Here is a 24,761-nt window from a genome sequence, read left to right on the forward strand (position 1 = left end):
CTATATATTAACAAATGGTCCCATTCAACGTGTCTGGAAGACGAGTTTACCATTTAGGGACAAAAGAAATATAACATGCCATGCCGGTTTTTGGTAGTTGTGTAGATAAGTGGATTCCCGAAAGCTTTTTTAAGAAAATATTGCCTAGAAACCGCCTTTTGTATTTCACCCTGATTCGTCATGCCTCTCTATAGAAATAGTTTTCGATAATGACCCCATACTTAAGACCTTATATTGCGATCAGTCAGCAATCATTTTGTTTCCAAGAATGCATCTTTTATCAGAGGTGACTCTTTGAACTTACTTAGCGAACGTCCTCAAAGTGAAATTGATGGAAAAAGAAGAAGGGAAGTGGTTGGCGTGAAGAATGCCTTGCCATCCGGTTCCTCCACCGGTCGAGGTCTTCTCATGCGAAGAAAAACCCAAATGTACTGTGCAATACGCTTCGGCATATTTAACAATGTTGTCCGGAGCTCCTCTGATGTGTCTGTACAAAGTTGCAGATGAATCCCATCCCACCTTCCACATGAAAAAGCTGCCACCGACATCGTCCAGCAACCCATTGCAGAATATACAGTCTGAGAATCAGACCTGCTATTGTGCAGGTCAGACTACAAACTTCCATTCCCACTTAGAAGCTGGATAAGGAAATAATTAGTCTTACCATTTTTTCGATCCAGTCACGGGCCCAAGTTGTCGACGAACCACACCGTTCATCTGCACTCGATTCGTTTTTCCAAGAGAGTGGCTACAGATTCAGCGTATGTCGCCATTCCTGATGACCAACAATTTCTTATTTTGATTTGTTCGAAAAACAAACTTCCAAGTAGTACTTCAATCCGAATAATTAACCGTTGGCTTCACTTTTAATCGTCCAGTGTGAATCGCCGTGGTCTAAAAGCAAACTACCTTGGAAGTAAGTCGCCAGTGGCAGGTAATCTAATAAATTGTTCAAGAACCTTTCTTGCTGCCTCAAATATACAAGGTGGTCGGAATACAGACGACATCTCAACACCTCGTTCGCCTTTTCTGACCAGTGCGAAGTTCCCCGATCTGTATTTTATTACTCTAGTACATGGCCCCACCCAGTCATTTGCTCATCTTGCAAATGGTACAGCTGATGACCCTCCCTCAACAGCTCGGTAAATCCTGCCATCTATATCGAAAGCCCGCTGGTTGTGGTTATCAAGTTCATAGCTGAATTTAAACAGTGCCAACTGCCTTCCCTCCCAACCCTCGAATATCTTTCAGCACCGCTGTGACTGCCACTGCAACTCCTTTGAATCTCCCAATGTACACTTTCGTGAGGTTTCTCTCACAGGCAGAACGTCAGGATGTGTGCGCCAAAGATAACGTCGATCACTCTCTGTCACAAGGAGAACATCAGTCCGGTGTGCGCGAAAGATAACGTCGACCACTTCGAACGATGTATTGATGATTGCTAAAACCTAACCCACCTTCGCATAAGACGCGTATGTGACACCTGGAGGGCTTCCTTTACAGACTGGGAGTCGAAACGTTAGTGTGGATTCAATGGTTAAAGCTAAGACTAGGTCCTCGCCTCACCATCTTCAAGAGCTAAGCGCTTTGACATTAAGGTCCTCACAATCAGGATCCGCCCCTCCGCGCGTAAGACGGTCTCTTTCACATCATCAAACAACAAACAGCATCGTCTCATTCGGTGTTAGATAGGCACTAAAAGCATTATCCCGAAAAACCGAATGCAGACAAAGCCATCCCCGCGGATTATGCTGACTGAATCCTAGTCCTTTCCAATTCCACTCTGAAAACCGAAAGCCACTTTGCAATATGTGCAACGCTCTCGTCAGTCGCACCGCAATACCTACAGAAAACGCTACTCTCTTGTACGTTGCAAGTTTTTACGCCGCAACCCACCTGCCCACACCGACACCCCTCTGTGGCATGCTATCCTCTTATCAGATCCCCGATCGATTATAAATATTTGCCTTTATTTCAAAACTTATAAAATTTCGTGGGTAGCTGCCCTTACTCATATGTTAACAAGTTCCCTTGTGTATTGTTCGGCAGCTTCCATCACAGCCAGTTTTTGGATTGAAGAATTCAATCGAGGAGTCCCTATGCCTGTCGCCTTAAGGCCTCACTTAAGCTTACAGCGGTCGCTCATAGCAACCCATTCTACTAATACACACTTCTCGGCCAGAGTCCCGAAGGAGCTGGTTCCTGAAATATACACCGCAACTACCATCTTCGCATAGCCAGGCTCACTTCACCCCATTGATATTGGCAGAAAACTGTGCCCATCATGTACCAGTCACTCACGGTTCACTTTTCACCAAGCAACTTTCCCAAAACGAAGGTATAATGCCGACTAGGGGTTTGGAACTACTTGCCCTGGATCCTCGGGAACACTACTCACCATATTGTGAACAATTCTTCGATAATCGCAAATGAACGCTCAGGGGTACATTTTGTTGAGCGAGATATTTATCACCTTTAGTCACAATGTACTCTTTAGGATCAATGTTCGCTACAGCTCAACTCTGCCCCCACTGTGACAGAAGTTTTTGCTTTCTCTTATAACCACTTTCTAGCCTATGTATTTAGATAATATTTCCATCCTATAACTATATTTTTTCAGCTCTTTTGGCGCCTTTTAATCCCTTCCTCAAAAGAACTTCTCGGAAGCTAATGTATCCATTGAAGCACAAATGCATCCCCTGCCCCTCCTTAGGTCCGAAAAGGTGGATGGAAGGTGATAAATCGTTTTACGTTTTAATTTATATTATAACGTTCAATAACGAAGGGCGATTCACTTCACTACTAGAATTGAATGCAGAATTCCTGAGAAACTTCTGATCAATTTTCCGTATAATCCTTCAAGAACATATTTAACACATTCATTTGCAACCCAAATAACGATTGTGATAATCTATTGGGCACTCCTGCAACCCTTTCAAAAGCCTAAACGTCTATATGGTTACCCTCCATGAGGTTTCTTACTGTCCCGATGTTAGCATCGATTGCCTTTGTCCTTGGGCGGTAATCGTGGCTTAATTCTTGAATTTAAAAAAAAAGTCGTTTTTGCGGCTCAAAAACTGAGATTGTCAGAAGAGTTTAATTGAGCTGTCTTTATCCGCGCCAAAATGTCGGTTAGGTTCGTCTGGCCAGTATCAAATGTACAGCGATATACAAATATACAAATCCTCTCTCTCGAAGTCACAAAATGATCACCAACTATGTCAGTTCTCTTTACGGAAAATCGCACCCATTCACATATTCCATTAGGTACATAGTGTCCGGATAACTGAGTGGTTAGAGCACAAGACTGTCGTATGGAAGGTCGCGGTTCAAATCTCGCCGGTGGCAGTGGGATTTGCATCGTGATTTGACGTCGGATACCAGTCGACTCAGCTGTGAATGAGTACCTCAGTCAAATCAAGGTAATAATCTCGGGCGAGCGCAATGCTGACCACATTGCCTCCTACAGTGTGCTGTAGTGTACCGTTACGGTCTTGAATGAAGTGCTCTAACACACTTCAAGGCCCTGATCCAATATGGATTGTTGCGCCAACGGTTATTATTATTACATATGTTGCGTGAAGGCCAACTAGCAGCTAACTACGGTCGTGTTACACCACGGGCAATTAGCACCTGATAAGTATAGTCCCGATGCTAAACAAAACTACCACTTAGAATACTTTACTCAAATCCTCTCTGTCTACCTATTATTAGATTGTAACCTCTTATTACCCAGTCATCCAGTTAAAGTTCCACGATTTCACATTGTACATCCTTTAAACTGTTTATAATAAATTTCTAACATCACTAACCTCTATTAACTTTTTTTGCAGGGAGCAACAAACCAGCCACAATCGTAGTACGTGTTGGAAACAACCGTCCAGATCTTGGTACAAATCCAATCTGCAATCGATTCACTGGTCTCCTGGAAGAAGGTCAACCCCTCTTCCTTCCATGCAATCCACCCATGCCTGGTGCATTCGTATCAGTCCATCTAGAAGTCAACAATCCCAACCAGCTTTCTATTTGTGAAGCCTTCGTATACACTGATCAAGCTCTTCCCATTGAAAGATGTCCATCATTCCGGGATCAACCACCAGGCGCTTTGGCTTCCTACAACGGAAAATGTTACATCTTCTACAATAGACAACCATTGAACTTCCGCGATGCTTTGTCCTTCTGCAGATCAAGAGGTGGCACTTTAATCAACGAAAGCAATCCAGCCTTGCAAGGATTCATTAGTTGGGAATTGTGGAGAAGACACAGAAGTGATGCTTCATCGCAATATTGGATGGGTGCTGTACGGGATTCTCAAGATAGGAGTACATGGAAGTGGATTGGCGGAGAAGAAGTTACTGTGTCGTTCTGGAATCACCCAGGTGGTAATGATGATTGTGCACGATATGATGGATCAAAGGGATGGCTTTGGAGTGATACCAATTGTAATACACCATTGAATTTCATCTGCCAACATCGTAAGTTTATTTTTACAGTACCAACGAATATCAAATTTAATGTAAAATACTTGTTTTTCAGAACCAAAAACATGCGGTCGACCTGAACAACCACCAAACTCAACAATGTCCACTACATTAGGATTCGATGTCGGAGCTACAGTAGAATATACTTGTGACGATGGACATTTACTAGTAGGACCAACTTCAAGAACATGCTTGAACACTGGATTCTATAATGAATTCCCACCAGTTTGTAAATGTAAGTTTTTCAGATTCCGATATTATTTTGAAGGGTAAGAAGGTGACCTCTAAGAAATTTTCCTCTCAGGACCTATGAAATCAAAAGCTTGAAGGATTTTTTACATCTCTATTGATGTACTTCAAAATAGAAGCCTTAATCGTATGAAATAACAAAGTGGAAGAGGACTTTTGGCACACAAAAAATTGTGAAACTGCTCAACATCTTTTAGAGGGAGACAATCCGCCCGACTCCTCAAAGAACTATTCATTTCTGTATCGAAGAAGTTCTAATTCTGCTTCCATAAACTAGCTCCACTGGCCATTTTGATCATGAACTCTTCAGGTGCTACCTCCCCTGAAATTGCACGTAAATGGCGCCCAAAGTGGAGCCGGGCAAACCGATAAAAATAGCTAATTCCATTTCTAAACTTTGATGCTCATTTATAGGATAGGGGAAATATCAGACCCTCAAATTGTTTGTTATATGGCTTCTCTTGTACACCTTTTTCTTATGAAGCAAGTTCCCCTCGTTCGTATCCTACTTTTTAGAGCAGAAGTTCCTTGATGTTGCGTTTAGCTTAAGGATTTTAGTGTCGCAAGTCTCTAGAAAGAAAAGCTATACGACTAAAATGTTTCGCATCCGATCTTTTTGGAAATGTCTTTCCTTTCCTATAGGTGAATGGTAAGTTACACGAAACTTTAGGATCTTTCTTCTTTGTCGAGAAGAAAGAATAAATGGATTTGAGCTATTAGAAGAGTCACGGAGATAATTGACCTACTCTGTGCCTTTTCCTCCAAAGGAAATTGCATTTCCCGCAGGAGCAATTACGAAGCCAAATGGAAGGGGTAACTTTCAGCACTACGACGAAGTCAGCGAGCTCAGGCAGGGATGTATAATTTCGTTCACAATGAACGGGTAAATATCATTTGCTCGTCTACCACTGGTGTTATACAGAATGATGCAGAAGGTTGACCGACTAAGACCACTCTTGCACAAGAAAAACGTCATCCCGCGTTGGACATCTGGACTCTGCACTCACTGCCTCAATGGACCTCTAATAAAGTCATCAACAACGCAAATTTCTTCCTCGGCGGAACTGCCTCCTCACCTTCGGTCTAAACAGTTCACATAATAAATTCCAGGGGGTTTAAATTTGCAGTTGAGGATTTCATTTCCTACGTCAAGCCCCCTGCCCAAACTATCTTACTGCGTGGCGCTCCGCCGGGAAAGCAGTACTAGCGATAAAACACATATATACTTATAAATTCACGTCCGCATTTAACAGCCAGCTTGAGGACAAGTCCTTCGGATCTAAAGGCTCTTGAAAACATTCGAAGGCTTTGTGGAGGGATACCGGCGGATTTTGAGGTAGTTTACACTGCCAGTACGGGAGTGTCACTTGAGTGAAGCCGGACATTAAAGTTTGCTTTCAGGCATCTAATAGGCCATTATACGTATTTTCGCTAACTTGATGACAAAGTGGGCTGTTGCTCCAAAGTCATCTGAATTTGAAGCGATGGCTGTCTGCTCTCTAATTTGTGATTGCCAGTTCACTCCGTTGACAGCTCTGTAAAAAGAATAAGAATTAAAGACCATCCCGAACAGATTCTGTAGAATTCGCTCATGGAGTCTTTGGGAACTTGTAATGATAAGAGTGAGAATTGGAGATCAGGTCGATCATCCTGATTGGCCGATAATGACCTAGAGGGCAGAGCTATCCCAAAAATCTAAACAAATTGGCTAAATTGACCGTGAAGGTCTGCCCACAAAGATCGAGGCTCCATCAAAGTGCTCGGTCGACACGTTCTTGCACGCCTCTGTGCTAGCCAGGCTCGGGAATGTGGGGGGGTCCTTTGAGCGCTTTGATCCCTCACGCTTCATTACTCAAAACAACGTGTCTATTCCGGTGCGTGAGTCCGCACCGGATCCTAAACTCGACATTAATACGGATTTCGCGACGGCCTATCGAAGGATAACCAGAACGCGAACTAAATCGGAAAATAGAAAAGAGAAAAAAAAATTAACCGGCTCGACCGCGCGCGTGGAGTCGTAAGTCTCCGGACCCGAGTGCCGCGATCAAGGAGGGGAAGATCCACGACGGATCACCGTCTCAATTATCGTCTCTTCCGCCTCAGATCTTGTACGAGGCGCGGCCTCTGAGCTTCCCACCCTTCCTCGACATCCTCAGGCCAGTTATTCACTTTGAGGATGTCCCTTCATAGAAATTCCGCGGGAGTAAGGAGGAACGAAAGGGAGGAAGTCCTCAAACTACGATTAGATTATCAATGCATCATTATTCATCACTTCATCCAAGTTCAAATAAAGAAGATGAGAATAAAAAAAAGTAAACAATAGATCGAATTCAAATAAGTAGAAGAAAATAAATAAAAAATAAAAAAAATAAAAAAACAGTAACTCACTGAGGACGTCACTCCGAGCTCGGATTGATGCTGGTATTCGAAATTCTAAAAATGAAATGATAAGGAGCACAATTATATAAAAAAATTAGTTTATCTATATCAATGTATGTTACGCTAATTGGATGCTTCCATAGTGGACACAATATGAGTCACTTGGCGTTCCGCAGGCGTATTACGTAAATTCTTGCAAAATCACCATCACTCCCGTCACAATAAAGCAGAGCAATGTCTTCTTCAGCCGTTTCACTCGCTTCCACAAGAAACTCTTCTTTTTCTTTCTCCCGATCCAACTTCTTCTTTTTAAGGTTTTGTGTAAACACAAAACCTTATTAAAATCGGTTTACTGTCTGTCTGTCTGTCTGTCTGTCTTGGGAAGGTGGGGAGTGCGGGGGGTTGAAAGTGACCATTCCTTTACGGGGGCCATTCTCAGAAACTACCCAACCGAAAAATCTGAAAAAAATCAAGAGGCTGCCACTATATGGTGCCTGGGCTCCGAAATACCTTCCACACTGATATCTGCACAAATAAAGTTAATAATAGTATATTACTATAATTTTTAGTAATTCGTTTCAAAACCCCCCTTAAGTTCATGCTAGGACCACGAAATCTCGCGACAATATAGAGTATAACATAGAGCATGATCTTACCAAGTTTGATGGAAATTACACTATTACTAACAAAGTTATAATACGTCAAAGTTGTCGCTTCTTTGCAAATTCAAGACTATGAATGTCAATATCATCCGAAAGTGCATATATTACGTGCTACGTACTAAGAAATACACAAAACCTTTCGTACCTGAAGCGTCCAGCTTCCGGTTTCCCGACTTGTTTATTTCTGTCTTCAAACGAAGCCCAACCACCACTCCCCGTTCTTTTTCGCTGCATCGCTTCACTTCCCGCTACATCGCCTCTCTCACTCGCTAGGCAATGTTGCGGCAACATGCGCATGCGCCTGCGGATGCGGCAAATCATTCGCCTCTTGTCAAGATCAATTCACCCGAATGCATTCAATAATGTGCAATCTGCGGCGAACATTAAGCCAATTGCACACTATTAAATGCATTGTTGGAGCAAATTAATTAAGAAAGAGCCGAATGAGATTCCGCTCCCGTCGCGCAGCCGCGGTCACTACAAACTCGATGTTACTAGAATGGTGACGCTTCAGGAGACTGAAGCGGATTTTTTATTCGTGTGAAGCACACAATGCTCGATAACCTCAATGTAGTCACTTTGCAGACCTAAAATACTGTATTTCTTGATATTTGAGGTTCAGCTTCCGCTCTTATTCTAACAATAACCACCATATCAACATATTGCAAACATCTGACCTTTTATTTTCGACTTGCACAGAGGAAATTTTCCCTCAAAATAAAAAATAAATAGACAACAACATACTACACCAAAACTATCAACGCTAGGTATCGATGCTGCCTAGAATGGAAAGGGAAAGGGAAGTGGACAAGCCACAAGACCTGCAATGTGTTCACCTGATTATGATAATGCCATCTGGCTGATCTACTCAAGCATTGTATCAGCTAAGAATACCAATGCTGTTGCGTTAAGCAGTACTATTCCAATAATCGTTCTTCTGTGACATCAAATCATGAGTGCCTGGTTGAAGGCCAACTATTGACAAATCTGTCAATAATTTCATGCTATATCCCTCAGGGACAGTAAACAGTGGTGTCTCCACAGTCCCTTATTTAAATCAGGTTTCAACTTATTCTACAGCATCGGTGCAGCAGTTCTCAAGAGGAAGGTTGGCAATAAATTATCATCATCATCATCAACGGCGCAACAACCGGTATCCGGTCTAGGCCTGCCTTAATAAGGAACTCCAGACATCCCGGTTTTGCGCCGAGGTCCACCAATTCGATATCCCTAAAAGCTGTCTGGCGTCCTGGCCCACGCCATCGCTTCATCTTAGGCAGGGTCTGCCTCGTCTTCTTTTCCTACCATAGATATTGCCCTTATAGACTTTCCGGGTGGGATCATCTTCATCCATACGGATTAAGTGACCCGCCCACCGTAACCTATTGAGCCGGATTTTATCCACAACCGGACGGTCATGGTATCGCTCATAGATTTCGTCATTGTGTAGGCTACGGAATCGTCCATCCTCATGTAGGGGGCCAAAAATTCTTCGGAGGATTCTTCTCTCGAACGCGGCCAAGAGTTCGCAATTTTTCTTGCTAAGAACCCAAGTTTTACAGTAAGAGCTTTGACCCTATGGTGAGACGTTTCGAGCGGAACAGTCTTTGTAAGCTGAAGTAGGCTCTGTTGGCTGACAACAACCGTGCGCGGATTTCATCATCGTAGTTGTTATCGGTTGTGACTTTCGACCCTAGATAGGAGAAATTGTCAACGGTCTCAAAGTTGTATTCCCCTATCCTTATTCTTGTTCGTGCTTGTGTTTGACCAGTGCGGTTTGATGTTGTTGGTTGATTCGTCTTCGGTGCTGACGTTGCCACCATGTATTTTGTCTTGCCTTCATTGATGTGCAGCCCAAGATCTCGCGCCGCCTGCTCGATCTGGATGAAGGCAGTTTGAACGTCTCGGGTGGTTCTTCCCATGATGTCGATATCGTCAGCATAGGCCAGTAGTTGGGTGGACTTGAAGAGGATCGTACCTCTTGCATTCACCTCAGCATCACGGATCACTTTCTCGAGGGCCAGGTTAAAGAGGACACATGATAGCGCATCCCCTTGTCGTAGACCGTTGTTGATGTCGAATGGTCTTGAGAGTGATCCTGCTGCTTTTATCTGGCCTCGCACATTGGTCAGGGTCAGCCTAGTCAGTCTTATTAATTTCGTCGGGATACCGAATTCTCTCATGGCCGTGTACAGTTTTACCCTGGCTATGCTATCATAGGCGGCTTTAAAGTCGATGAACAGATGGTGCAACTGTTGTCCATATTCCAACAGTTTTTCCATCGCCTGCCGCAGAGAGAAAATCTGATCTGTTGCTGATTTGCCTGCAGTGAAGCCTCTTTGGTATGGGCCAATGATGTTCTGGGCGTATGGGCTATCCGGCCTAGCAAGATAGTGGAGAATATCTTATAGATGGTACTCAGCAACGTGATACCTCTATAATTGCTGCACTGTGTGATATCTCCCTTTTTATGTATGAGACAGATTATGCCTCGCTGCCAATCGTCAGGCATTGATTCGCTGTCCCATACCTTGAGCACAAGTTGATGAACCACTTGGTGTAACTGGTCGCCTCCATATTTAACCAATTCGGCTGTAATTCCATCGGCTCCTGGCGACTTATGATTTTTTAGCCGATGAATTGCACGGACTGTTTCTCCTAAACTTGGTGGTGGCAGTATTTGTCCGTCGTCTTCAGTTGGCGGGACCTCCAACTCGCCGATGTTCTGGTTGTTCAGTAGCTCATCAAAGTACTCAACCCATCGCTCTAATATGCCCATTCTGTCGGAAATCAGATTTCCCTCTTTGTCTCGGCAGGATGAGCATCGAGGTGTATAAGGCTTCATCCTGCTGACTTGTTGGTAAAACTTCCGCGCCTGGTGCGGTTGCTCCCTGTACTTTTCTAGTTCACAGACTTGTTGGTTCTCCCAGGCTTCCTTTTTCCGTCTGTGAAGTCGCTTCTCCGCTCGACGGAGTTCGTGATAAGTCTCTGCGCGTGCCCGCGTTCTTTGAGAATGCAACATTACTCGGTATGCGGCATTCTTCCGTTCCGTTGCTAGCTTACATTCATCGTCAAACCAGCCGTTCCGACTCCTTTTGCGGCTGGGGCCAAGTATATTTGTGGCCGTATCCATGATAACGTTCTTCAGGTGGTTGTGAAGATCATTAGTTGATGCTTCATCTCCAGGTCCTCTATTGACTGCGGTTATTGCGGCATCCATTTCCCTCTTATAGGTGTCGCGGAGGGTTGTGTTGTGGATGGCTTCAGTGTTCACTCTCACCTGATTGTCAGAGGGGATTCTAGGTGGTATTGTTATTCGAGCTCGGAGCACCATGCCAACGAGATAGTGATCCGAGTCTATATTGGCCCCCCTATATGTTCTGACATTCATCAAGGCTGAGAGGTGGCGGCGTTCGATCAACACGTGGTCAATTTGGTTGAAAGTGGTCCCGTCTGGAGAGGCCCACATATGTTTGTGGACCGCTTTCCGCGCAAACCAGGTACTTCCAACAACCATTTCGTGTGACCCTGCTAATTGAATAGTCCGCAGTCCGTTATCATTTGTTTTTTCGTGTAAGCTATGGGAGCCAACGTATCGCCTGAATACGGGCTCCTTCCCTACTTGGCTGTTAAAATCCCCAAGTATGATTTTGATATCATATCTGGGACAGGCTTCGAGGGTTCTTTCTACTGCCTCGTAGAAGGTATCCTTCTCCGACCCTGCAGTCTCCTCTGTAGGGGCGTGAACGTTTATGAGGCTTATATTTCTAAACTTGCCTCGCAAGCGCAGAGTGCATAGCCGTTCGCTTATACTTTCAAAGCCGATAACAGCAGGTTTCATTTTTTGGCTGACTAAGAAACCTACTCCGAGCACATGGTTTACTGGATGGCCGCTATAATATATGGTGTAGTGGCTCTTCTCCAGGAAACCGGTCCCTGTCCATCGCATCTCTTGCAACGCTGTTACATCAGCCCTATATTGGGACAGGGTATCGGCTAGCTGCTTATCAGCTTCATCTCTGTACAGGGAGCGCACGTTCCATGAGAAAATGCGCAAATCGTTGTTCCTTTGTCGTTGCCGGGTCCGTCGTTTTAACATCCGTCCTATCCGAGGCTCCTGTTGTGGCTTCGTAACAGGTTGTTTTCCGTGTAGGGTTGTCAGCCCTACCCAACCCCCAACCTGGAGGACCAGTTGGTACAATTTGTCCCGTTTTTAGGCGCGGGAGACTCGCCTTCATCCTTCTCCGTCTGCAGCTTTTCGTCAAGAAAGAGCTCCCAGCGGTCACCACGTGGAGGTGGAGATAGGGTTTGGTAGTAGAGCTGTTGGTGTTGGTTCAGCAGGCATTTCCCAGGTTTTATGCTCCATCGTGGGTACCAATCCACGTTTCGCCCCGGGACCTATACTACCCTTTGACCACCAATAAATTATCCTACTCTTAAGTCCACGCCTGTTTCCCCTTTTTGCATCGTTATGCCTCCCAAACAATTGTTTCGAGGCATGCTTTCGACACCACATCGGATAACATACTAAACTATGTTAGAGGTATACATTACCTATCGACTCTGTTTGCTTGTACTCAATTAACGAACAGCAATAATCATCCATCCCCCCCCCCCACGTTTTCATCAAGAATTCTCAGCAACATAGTCACTCTTTACATTCCCGGAAGGATTGCTGCCATCAGCGTCGCACTTAGTACCTTTACAATTATACTACCCATATATGAGGGACCTCAGAACTAAGCGGCCGAATTTTAGATTATCTGCCGCATTTTCGATGCATGACATCACCTGCTTATTCTGAAACTTAGGTCGATTCTAAAGTACGCAATGGAGGGCTCCTTAATGATTACTCTATTCTTCGTTGCGATCGTGATGCAAGTGTGAGGGAAACTCAAGGAGCGTGATGTTTTAAACAGCATTTTCCTATTATCCCATTATATCCTTAAGTACCCTAATTTCCCCTGTATGCCGTTCATAATTATATGACCTCTTCTTACTTACCTCGCATCGTTTTCATGAATTCGTCCTCTTCTTCTGATCATAAAATCAGATTGTTTTAGTATTTCGTGACATTTTGAAAAATTACCTTCCTTGTTATAATTTTCGATCGAAACACAAAGTTCGGCTAAGATTCCAATGCTCTGGTAATGCCGAAAATACGGCCAACTCTATAACCCTACGTTCCAACACTTCTGGTAACGCATTCGCTATTCGTACTCTTTGCTCACTTCTCTCGCAGTTAATATAAAACTAGATGATCGTACTTCTTGTTTCCCTAAATTAGCTTCTCCGGGAGCATTATTCCTCGGTTTTTACTCCTTACCAATCATCTTACCTCTCTTCCAATATACCTGATTCCTCTTCTCAATTGTCGAATTGCTTCTTAGAAACGTCGATGTTTGTAGCGGTTGCGATCCCAAATCTCTCCCTAAAAAATCTAAGCAGAACATCTGCCTTTCCCTTGCTACCCTTTATAATAAAAACTTGTCCGAAGGTATTTTTCTGAATATATGGAAGGAAGCTCATGTTATCCCCTTACACAAAAAAGGTAATATTACCCTGACCAAAGACTACTGGCCTATATCCATCCTTTCCTCCTTCTCCAACATTTTTGAAAGATACGAAAAAGGCCCTCTTCGTCTCCTTCCGGTTACCTTATTGTGAAGAAGCAGCATGGATTTCAGCACGATAGTTCGACAGTGATCAATTTGCTGGAATGCCCCAACTTCGTTGCGAAGTCTTTAAATACCAAAAACGATGTTCATACAATCTGTACTCACTTCTCCAAAGCTTTCGATTCTATTGACCACTCCTTGCTACTCACCAAACTCCAATCGTATGGATTTCTACCAACGCTTGTTGAGTTGAGATCTTACTTATAGATGGTCGAGTAAATTGTATCTTTTCTGCGGAAGTTCGCCAAGGTTTCATCCTCGGCCCATTTCTGTTTTTATTTTTCATCGATGATTTTCGTTCCTTATTTACCTGTCTTTCATATGGGAACAATTTAAAACTATTTTCTGTTATCGAATCGGTTACTGATCAATACAGCTCTCAGTCAAATCAGACATTATAGCGGTGGTGAGTTAGGAACAAATTGCCACTTAATATGAACAAGTGCATTCACTTCTGTAATGAGCCCATCGCTATGTGTAATTAAATCGTGGCTGATTAAAAAGCCAGCCTTTCTCTTTTGTAAACATTTTGAAAGAATATTATGCGAAAACTACTCAATTTTCAAACCTCAATTGAATTTTTACGCCTTTTTCAGATATTGAATGTGGTCTCCCAGCTTCAATTCCTCATGGATCATATAAATTAGTCAACGGTTCGGTAGGATATTTAAGCACAGTAATCTATTCGTGTCATGAAGGATATGAAATGGTCGGTCGAGCTATGCTGTCATGTGATATTGATGAAAGATGGAACGGTCCACCACCACGTTGTGAAGGTAAATGTAAATTGGAATATCTACATCTCAAAAGCCCTTTCTCAAACCAATTTGAACTTCCTCTAGTTATTGAATGTGATACATTGCCTGGAAACTTCTACAACACAATCATCAGTGCACCAAACGGTACTCTATTTGGATCACAAGCTGAAATCTCCTGTCCCCCAGGCTACAGGCTGGAAGGAGCTCGTATTTTGACTTGTCTTTCAACTGGACAATGGAGCAATCCATTGCCAAGATGCATCAAACTTGAAGTTTCTTCGACGTTTATTCCACCAACCTCTCCTCGTCCAACAACTACCACAACAACAAAACGTCCATTCAAACCAACTGTTTCATCAACACCATTCATACCAAGCTCAACACCAGTTGTGGAAATTAACGGTGAATGTAAGTATTCAGTAGTAACATAAATTTCAGAGATAATTTCACTATTCCTTCGACTATTCCAGCTGACAGTGATGAAAACTCCAGCACTTACGTTGTACCTGGAACAGTTCGCGAGGAGTTCCCACCAAAACGGACAATTCGTCCAGTGATAATTCCAAAGAATAACCACGGCAGCAGTTCAACACCGCCAACTCTGAAGGTTCGCCCACTACCACCCAAGACTTATGAGACGACAACGCGTAATGCTCAGAATATCATTTTGAGCGCTCATCCACAGGACAATGAAATTGCTGGAAGCGTGAATATCCGACATAATCAACAACCAAATGTTAACGTTCCATACTCCGTTGATAATGTCGAACAGCAACATGCCAAATTGAATTTGGGAGCCATTGTTGCATTGGGAGCTTTCGGTGGTTTCGTCTTCCTGGCTGCAGTGATCACAACAATTGTCATTCTTGTGCGAAGGTAAGTTGAATATTACTGTACTATTATTAATTTGTATTATGGCACAGTACATTGCACCTTGAAGCGCTCACTTTTATGGCACATTTGGAAATGGGTAATTAAATGATAAAAGCACAATTGGAAATATGTGCTATCACTTATACAACATAAAATACTGCAAGAAAATCGACACCGTTTTTATAAACCTACTCAATTTTGCACTTAAATCCATAATTTTCTGTGAGAACATAGCATAAAAGACCTTATGAAGGACTTCTGCTAGCTAAAGACCTGAGATGTGAAAACATCCCTCTAACTTCTCTAATCGTCTACCCGCCCATATCTAGAGAATTATCTATCATAAAAGACATTCTGTTTTCTTGTCTTCTTTTTGATGTATTAACTCTTGAAAAAAAGCACATCATTCATATTGATTGTCTTATTGAATCGACTCCAAGTATTAACTTCAAGTGGCAATATAGAAACACCCTTGGCAAAACCAAGGGTAGGAGAGACTCGCGGAATCGTGTTCATAAGGAAGTCATTGTGTTTTCCAATGTTGGATGCGGCAATAGCAAAAAGATTTCGATGAACTCCGCTCGTATATCCTTGCCAGTCATATTTACTACAGGAAGGATACGACATGGAGAAGTTCTGCTTTTCTCTTTCTACTCTGTCAACTGGTTCAACTGATGCGCACACTCTTCCCTATGAGTAGTATCTTGGTCCCTTCCTATCCCAACAGACAGATGCAGATAGAATATATTTGCATTGGGATGGGCTATCGCTGTTTCGATCATTTCTTTGGTCATTTCCCATCGACTTTCATGCTCAGACCAATCTTAACTAGTGAACTCTGGTCAACGTACATTACATTACCGTTTCATAGAAATTATTTACCTACAATTTTTTCTTGATCGGAGCAACCCCATCACGGATGTCCTCATTTCGGATGTGATTATCGCGTATTATACTACCTATCCAGCGCAACATCTTTGTCCCCCCTTCCGCAAGGTACCGTTCATGATCTATGATACTCGGCCAGCACTCAGAGCCACAGAGGATGACAAGGCAAACGACACTATATTTTAGTATATTTGGATTTAGGACTTTCGTGGATGCGTTGTTGATCACAAAAAAATGCAACTTGTGCAACGCCACTTTACCCAAGCTGCACTGATAAGTGAAGCAATTTCATAGAACAGTTCACCGTTGACTGGTAGCATTGATCCGATACACTTAAATCTTTCAATTCCCAGCAGGAGACCATACCTCAGGGTGATGTTTCGTTGTTGGAAACACATTAACTCATAGCTGTAACATGTCCATACATATGAGCGTCTATCAGCTGACATGGAATCCACCTCGATCCATTGCAGTGAGTAACTCATACTAAAGGAACACTCCTGATATGGGCAGACACCAAGGATAATGACCGCCTCGGCGCAGCTATGAGTATGAACGCTTTATACAGGATCACCCACATAACTCTAAACGATTCCCTCCAATAAAACAATCACATTTGGCATCGTGTTCGTCGAAAACAAGCTGCAGAATCAATGCCCTGGATGATACGATAATGTCCTTCGAGCTCAGGAGCTCGCTGGAATAAATTGACTTCATCATCAAGTTTTTGGAAAACCACCCAAAGAGCACTCGGAGCAGTGGCAATTTGATACATCAAATATGCAAATACCTAGAGACGCTTGGGCTACATCCATAACCAGACCAAGCTTGCTACAGAGAGAGTTGTCAAACTTAGTCCAGATGAGTATACCCCACTATCAAACGGGACAAATGCTGAAATAGAAAAATAGTCTCTCATCGATAGGACACCAAACTTTGCCGAAGACCAACTCCATGCATTAGGTATTCACAAAATACGACTAAGTTCTTATATGGTAATAAGTGTTTGGACGAACAGCCCACCGAAAGATGCACCCCGTCAGACAGAGCCTTTATTTTTATCTTATTCAGCAGTCCATTTCTAATGACAGCTTCTATAGGCCTTTGTAATCAAAAAGAAAGAATTGTAATCCCATTTTATGCTTGTTCCATTTCATATCATTTACGTCTTAATATCCACACTACATCTTAGCTCCACAACCATGTTTCATGTTCCTTCTTTATAATGGGGCCACTAGTATCATCAGCATTCCATTCCCTTCCAGCTTTAATTTATATAAGTCCACTTGATCCTTTATTGTTTGGTATTGCATCAAAATCCATACCCAAAAACTATTCTCATAAAATGCAGATCATGCTGGACTAAAAGGCTAGAGTTCCTATAAGAAAAATAACTGCAAATAACTAAGTCAAGAGTAGGGTTCCGAAGAGACCCCCTTCCTGACAACTACCACAATTTCGATACTACAATATCAAACCTCCACTCGAGCAACAACAATGTTTTGCTATCCTCAGTTGTACCGGCTATTTACAGGGTATTTCATGTAGGAATTCCCCATTCAATTGGCTAGAGTATAGAATCGTCGAAAAAGTTCGAAGAGAAGAGAGTGTCTGTCTAGCTTCTTCTTCTTAATTTTTCAGCCTTTGTCTCGCTCACAAGCGAGGTCGGCTCGTCGTGATCGGTTTGGCCATTTTATTTTATCAAATGCCTGATCTGGATGCAATCTCGAGGCTTTTAAATCCCCATCCAGCGTATCAAGCCACCGTTGTTTCGGCCTGCCTTTTGGTCGTTTACCATCGACTTCGATGTTCAGACCAATCTTGGCAAGTGAATTCTCGTTAGCACGAATTGTGTAACCATACCATCGAAGACACCTCTTTCGCAATTTTTATACCATCGGTGCAACCCCATAACGATCGCGGATATCCTCATTTCGGATGTGATCAAAACGCGTCACGCCACTAGAGAGCATCTGTCTAGCTATTGAAAAACAAACCTAAATATACACTTTGTTCCGAAACCAACGGATATATTTCTGCCTAACACCTTAGTCATCTTTGAGTAATCGGCACCTACTTAGAAAACATGCTTAGCTCAAAGAACTTACCTTAGCTGGATCTTTGATTGAGTCCTATGTGGATCACAATGGGAACCGCGACTTTCAATTGGTAAGGAAGTCCTTGTGGTTTAATATCAAAGACCAGCTGAAGCGTTGGGACAGATAAAGCCTTAAGATCCATGATGCACCACTAATATGAAGACATATACATATAATCTTTCAATAAGGATACCACCTTGCCCTTCTTAACACTTTAGCAATGTTGTGGGACACAATGACTTCATAACTTGGACACTTCACAGTTTTCACAAGCCTTGCAGTAAACATAGATAGGCTACTCGACAGCTCATGTCTTTGACCCGCATTATTGGGTTCCGTGACTCTCCATACCTTCTACGAGGCCATTAGGAGTGAGCATGGGCAGCCAACCAAAAGATAGATCAGCCGATGATGAATTTAAGAAAATGACATAGTTAAGAAATCCCCCCAAATAAGATAATTACATTTCATCAATCTGTTCTGAAAAAAGTGGATGCAGATAAACCTGGAAAAAATGTATCACTCATATACTATTTTTGATAAAAAAAGGCTCTTTATTTGCTGGGTTTTCATAATAGATTCAACTCGAATCGAAAGTTACATACCAGAAAGGTATATGTGACGATCAGCCTTGCTGACGCCTTTGTTAGGAACTAACTTTTGCCAGCCATGAATAACACCAAATTAGATTGGCAGTTTATTGTTTCTGTGGACCAACTTCGACTTCAATAAGGGCAAGACTGGAAGGGGGGCTTTGTTCGCTATTATGATTCGCCGTTGTATCTTCTGTTTTTCATTGTCACCGACCTTCAACACGACCTCCTTAGTTTTTCCTGGAACGCTTTCCTCACACAGAGTAATAACTTCGCCATAATGTCAACATCGTAGGCTATTTACTGTACAGAATTTGTGTCTAATAGCCTATATCTTCAATTGCAATATGATTAATGCTAACGTCAGTTTGACAGAAATCTAATCAGTTGGAAGTCGTATTCCAAACTTACTTGGCTAAAAAAATTGTATCTCTAGTAAAGTATATTCATTTCTTAAGTCAGTTTGTTATTCTCCTATGAAGTTATCTGCGTTTGCCGTAGTATGGGCGGCCATTGACCCACTCTCCAGGTCATGCAAAACAAGAATTTCCCTTTATAGTCAGCTCTGATGACCTACCTGTGAAACTGTTCCTTACAGCCCCTGCAGTCTCTGCAGAGTTGTAATTTCCACTTGTTGGTAAATTCAGGGAATCTGAGATTTCCTCCAGAGAGTGTAAGAAGGAGATGATTCTTAAGATTCCAAAAAGGGGAACTGTCTTAAGTGCGACATTTCGAGGGGTATTTGCTTCATGTTGTCGCAAAAATAATAGTTTCAATGGACTCTGACATCTACTTGCTGCCACACTGAGTCACCATCCTTGGCCAAACGGCTTTGGATTTGGAGAAGGAGGCAAACAGACTTTAAATGAAGATAAATATCGACAAAAACAAGGTCATCATTCGGATGAGTCAACGCACTCTTCCTATTTGAATTAATGGGTAAAATATTGAGGGTGACGAACAGTTTGTATGTCTAGGAGACGTTGTTTCTGTCGACGACTTGATGTCGCTCGACCCATTAACAGCGCTAGATCCGCTTTCGCTGTTTTGTCCAATATCTAGAAATTTCATCATTAATATCAAGTTGCGGCTGCTCTCCGCCAAAATTTCCTCAGTGTTGCTATATAAAAATAGTATTTGAAAAGCGACCACCACTATTACTCGAAAGCTCCAAGTTTTGATCAACTTATCTTTGCGTCATGCCCTCGGAATACTTTGGCCTGAGACAATAACAAATAGAGAACTTGGTTGATCGATTGGATAGTCGATGATTCAGATACCCCAGATACATATGGCGCAGAACGGTAGAAGAGAAGAGTAAGATCCTCGGAAAATCTTGAAGGTTGTGAAAAGATAAATCCAATAACAAATTAACTTCGGAGGAATGAAAAATTAAATAACTAATAAAAAAATAAACAGAATCATAGTTAGCAAACTACTGGGCGGTCGGTTCGATCTTTACAGAGGGTCGTTCGCGAATCATGTCCTAATCTTATTTGATTCACTGCACTGAATGCTGCTCATACACCATTACTTTTTTTGTAACTTTCGCTTTTTCATTTCTTCCGTCTGTATAGTTTTCTTTCGTAAGGCCTTAATTCATAATATCTGTTTTCTCTGTCTTGTATTGGTCTTTTTACATATACATTTTTTCAATATGACGACTGGCAGTCTGTGTCTACTGCACGTGCCTTTAGTAATACCTAAGCTTTTTGGCCGCACTTCCCTCCCGGAAAGGACGGCATTTCACTGGCGAACCACATTAAAGGTTTCTAGGAAAATACGCCGTTATGAGATCCTCCCCGGGGTACAACTCTATCCGGTTGACTTATTTAACATCACAGCCTTCTCAATCCCGACTCCACCGTTGAGTACATACCGAAATATGCCAGGGTAATTGCTCAACCCTGAGGTATACGTTCACTTTAGACTCCTTTTAAGTCGGTGGTCTGTTCAATTGCTGTAAAAATGTTGTTGGATTCGGAGCGCACTCCAAGTACCAATCACTCATACTCCCCGGCGATAAACTGCTGAACCAAAAACGGTAGATCATTGTGACAAGCTTGGGTACCGGGCGTGTATGCCTTGTCCAACCGCTTAGAACCCGCTTTCTACATTCAATTGAGAATGTGTCTGTGTTTTCCATATACAAGAGCAAATCGTACATTCGGAGACCCACTCTAATTTAAATCGTGTTCATGGTTCAGCATGTTTCTACCATGGCAAAATTTGTGTCTATTAAACTACACGAACCTATTATATAAGACGCCGATGGTTCTACCAGCCTTATGCCGGGCTTCCTGTTGGCCATTGTCTAAGGCCATAGAGCCACCACTTGAAGGTTCCCCTCTGGTCAATTCATGTCGACTCAGCAGACAAGAAGAAGAGACGCCCATCAGTATCCTACGCCCGTAAGGTAGAATTAGTGTCTATGTTATACTAAGCTAAGCACATTCTAGCATTACATCAGCGAGTAGAATGCCTATCTAACACCTTTGCCATCTTTGAGTACCGGCACCCAGTTAAACCAAATCACAACTCTAAGCTGAACTCAGAGCGGTCTCTCATGCAAATATCGACAATAATCAGCACGAAACTGCAGCAATGGGACCAACCACAACCGCCCAAAAGAGATTTGTGGGAAAAGTTAATTTCCTTGGAGATATTTCAGCTCCCATGCAACCAGGTCAAACTACCAGTCAGATACCAGTTACGCGCGCGACCCGGTATTAGAAACCACCAGTGGAGCATGTTAGGTAGATACTATGCAACTCATATTATAATTAAGCATTGCGTATTATCTTTTCCTTAACATCACGAAGCGTGTTGAAATTTAATATTTTCCGAAACCAGCCCTTCATTGATTTCAATTCATTAATAACATCCGTTGTAACTCTATTATCTGCCCCAATGAGGCTCTACGACTGATCCTTACTTTGAATGCCTATACTGTGCTCTACATACCATAATCGATTCATCGTAAATAGGTAGTTTCTACTTTTAACAGTATGCCTAATTGTCCCATTATGTTAGTTAGTTCCATTCGCTCCTCATTGGTTCGGCATACACAGTTTGGTTCACATCTTATAATTCTTATAACCCTCTTTTATGAGCCTCATATTGACCCACTTTTGCAGTGAAACCACTCATTGGTTGAAATGCTAAGCTACCACAACCGAAGACCATGGTTCAAGTTTCACGGTCTGGCGATTGAAGTCTTAGCAAATTGCTGAAAATGTCTGTGAAAAGGCTAGCGTATCAATCAGTTCCCGTTGTCGATGTCAGTTTCAACTATTTGATGCAAGTACATATCTCTAAAGTCTCCTCCGGAAACTGCACTTACCCTTCAATTGTTTTGCATCCATTGTTTTAGTTTTAGTTTAGTTCACTGAGGAGAGCCACATCTCCGGGCACTCAGGTCTTTGTTAGGCCCATTGTACTATCCACGTAAATCGCCTATTCAATGGCTTCCCGCCTACGATGTTCGCAAGCTTTTGCAAATCTGAGAACATTAAGTGTACAAATTCTTCATTGAAGAAAAGCTTGCCAAAGTATCTACGTCTGAGATCTGAGAAGGCCGGGCAGCTGCATATGAAGCGCAGGGCTGTCTCTTCATCCTCCTCACATTGGTTGCATATAGCCGAAACTACCACCCCAATCTTTTCATTATGGTAGTTTAAGGAGTAGACTTGACAGTAGATGACCGGATGACAAAAGTTGGTTCTGGCCCTAGACTTTTGGCAAGCCAGTCTGCCAGCCCTCTCATTACCAGCGCTGTTTGAATGCCCTGGCACCCATATCGGGAATGTTTTGTTTAGTTGGCCAAGTGTCAGCAGCACCTGATAACAACTCCTCACCAACTGGTCTGATATGTCGTTGCTGTTTAGTGCTGATAATGCTGCCCGACTATCGGAATAGATTCGAATGGTGCGACCCTTCCATTTTTACCGCAAACGCTCTTCTGCTGCCAATGAAATGGCATGGTATTTATTGTACTGATAATATCTCCGGAATTCCATAAAATTTGACATGAAAAAGCATAGGACGGAATAAATGTGAATATAATCACGTAGATATCAGGTAGTTCAGTCAGGTTGAGCGATTCTCCTTATAACAACACAAAATGCTGCAGCAGTCAAGATCGTATTATAAACAAGAAAACTGGAAAGTACGCTAGGATTGCTACCATTATTGACAAAGTTATGAACTGTCAGATTCAGAACTAACTTTCTAGGTGGATTGAACTCATCATCTAGAATTAACGAGAACTTACACCCTTGCTTTTAAATGGGCCCCACCCCGCCTTCATGTTATATTATTTATTGGGCAAAATTTTACATAGATACACATAAATACTTGTACATTAAAAACACAAGGGAGTGATAAAACACAGCTCAAAACGTAAAACTATATAAATCTTCTACTTTCATCACTGCTTCATCAACTTTTCACGCTTTATTCAATATGCACGATCAAAAATTCTATTGTAAAAAGCACTAATTCCTTCAAATGACGACATTTTTCTTTATGCTTATTCATCATATCATTAAACCAAACGAAACATTACCAAAAAATTAGAACAAATCAGTACGATCGCGAGGGCACGACAAAAGTGACGCGTGTGTGTGTGACAACAAAAATAGTGTTTTTTGCAACTCTATTGCACCTGATTTTCCTTCACCAAAATTTTTCTCTGTTTGAGGCTAACTTCTACACACGTATTAGTGACAGATTTTCCTTTTGTTGCTCCTACTTGCTAACTAACTCACTAAGCTTATTTTTTATGTTATACTTGTATTTGCCCTTCAGCTCACCGAAACCCATCCATCCAGAATGCGGACATCGTTTGTCACGTACAAAGTCCTTTATGGCCAATGAATATTTGGCAGGAACAGATCGTCAAGTGCCCTCGCGATGGTATACTGTCCTAGCTTTGCCGTTTCCCGATCAAAAGCTTGGTAGACGAGACATTAATACATTCGGACGCGGGTTCTATGCATCTCGGGCGGGATTTTTTAGTAATCCGTCGTTATGAAACGAAGATAAACCTGTTTCCGTGTGCCATAAAACAAAATATTGCCATTCTAGTCAAATGTAAGATACAAGCTAACTTGCAATAGCGTTGTATGTATATAGGGTTGAATTAATACTACTCATTCTTCATGGTTGCTCGACAAAGCCTGTATACATACAAGCAGTCGGTGGATGCGATTCTCAACTGGGAAGCGTTCTAAATTATTTTTGGTTACTCCTTTTGCTTCATTTACCCTTAACTTCCAAAAAGTGGTCACTCAACGTCAATATCACTCACATTCATTTAACTATTCGACGATCTACAATGTTCACATTTGTCAACCATAGATGGACAGTCGCTGGCTCACTAAACTATTTCTCAAATTCCTAGAAATTACAATTGTTTCATAAACTTAAGTTGATAGTCGCATTCACCGATGCCTAACCATTTTTCTATTAATATCTAAATCTACAAACGCAACTGTGAGAACTAATAACATCTTTTTTTATTTCAACTATACAGAAGTCGAACCGCACAGCACTACCGACATAGAGCGTCTCCTGATTGCAATACAGTAGCTTCCTTCGATAGTTCAACTTCAGGATCCCGCAACGGGCTAAACAGGTGAGATATCTTGTATCTTAAAATAGTGATAGGTTCCATGAATAAAATGTAAAATTTCTGGCTGTCTTAGCACCCGAACCAGAACGTAGTATCACTTTCGTAAGAAAAGAAGAAGAAAAGAAGAAAAGGCAAAGATTTGGAATGCTTGCAAATCACAATTGCGTTAAGAAATTGCTTTCTGCAATCTAATGAGGACTTATTGTGAAAGTTATTTTCAACTTTAGTCTGTCACTCCAAATAAGCGCTCTTCATAAAGTCTCTGGAAGTTGCAGTGCAACAAATACATTAACTTTGCCCATTTCATTATTCTCATCACGTACCCTGAAGCTTCCAATCATTTGTGTAAAACAAAACCTTATTAAAATCTGTCTTCAAAACACTGTGGAGTCTGGACACCCCAGAGTATGGGATTTTTACCCACTAAAACCACCCTCGACTCGTCCTGCCCCGTTGAACAACCATA

At 42.2% G+C, this 24,761-nt stretch overlaps 1 protein-coding gene across 4 annotated transcripts in view; it reads left to right on the forward strand.

Annotated features, from left to right (window-relative positions):
- Window positions 1–24,761, forward strand: part of LOC119661459 (sushi, von Willebrand factor type A, EGF and pentraxin domain-containing protein 1) — a 172,045-nt gene that overhangs the window by 135,661 nt on the left and 11,623 nt on the right. For all 4 annotated transcript variants that reach the window (XM_038070817.1, XM_038070819.1, XM_038070820.1 and 1 more), the window contains exons 4-9: window positions 3,834–4,475; window positions 4,537–4,716; window positions 14,046–14,225; window positions 14,292–14,615; window positions 14,678–15,083; window positions 24,197–24,298. In XM_038070817.1, the coding sequence (XP_037926745.1) occupies window positions 3,834–4,475; window positions 4,537–4,716; window positions 14,046–14,225; window positions 14,292–14,615; window positions 14,678–15,083; window positions 24,197–24,298 (1,834 nt within the window). The remainder of the gene's footprint in view (window positions 1–3,833; window positions 4,476–4,536; window positions 4,717–14,045; window positions 14,226–14,291; window positions 14,616–14,677; window positions 15,084–24,196; window positions 24,299–24,761) is intronic.

This window comes from Hermetia illucens, chromosome 1 (genome assembly GCF_905115235.1).
Source record: "Hermetia illucens chromosome 1, iHerIll2.2.curated.20191125, whole genome shotgun sequence".
NCBI classification, from domain to species: domain Eukaryota; kingdom Metazoa; phylum Arthropoda; class Insecta; order Diptera; family Stratiomyidae; genus Hermetia; species Hermetia illucens.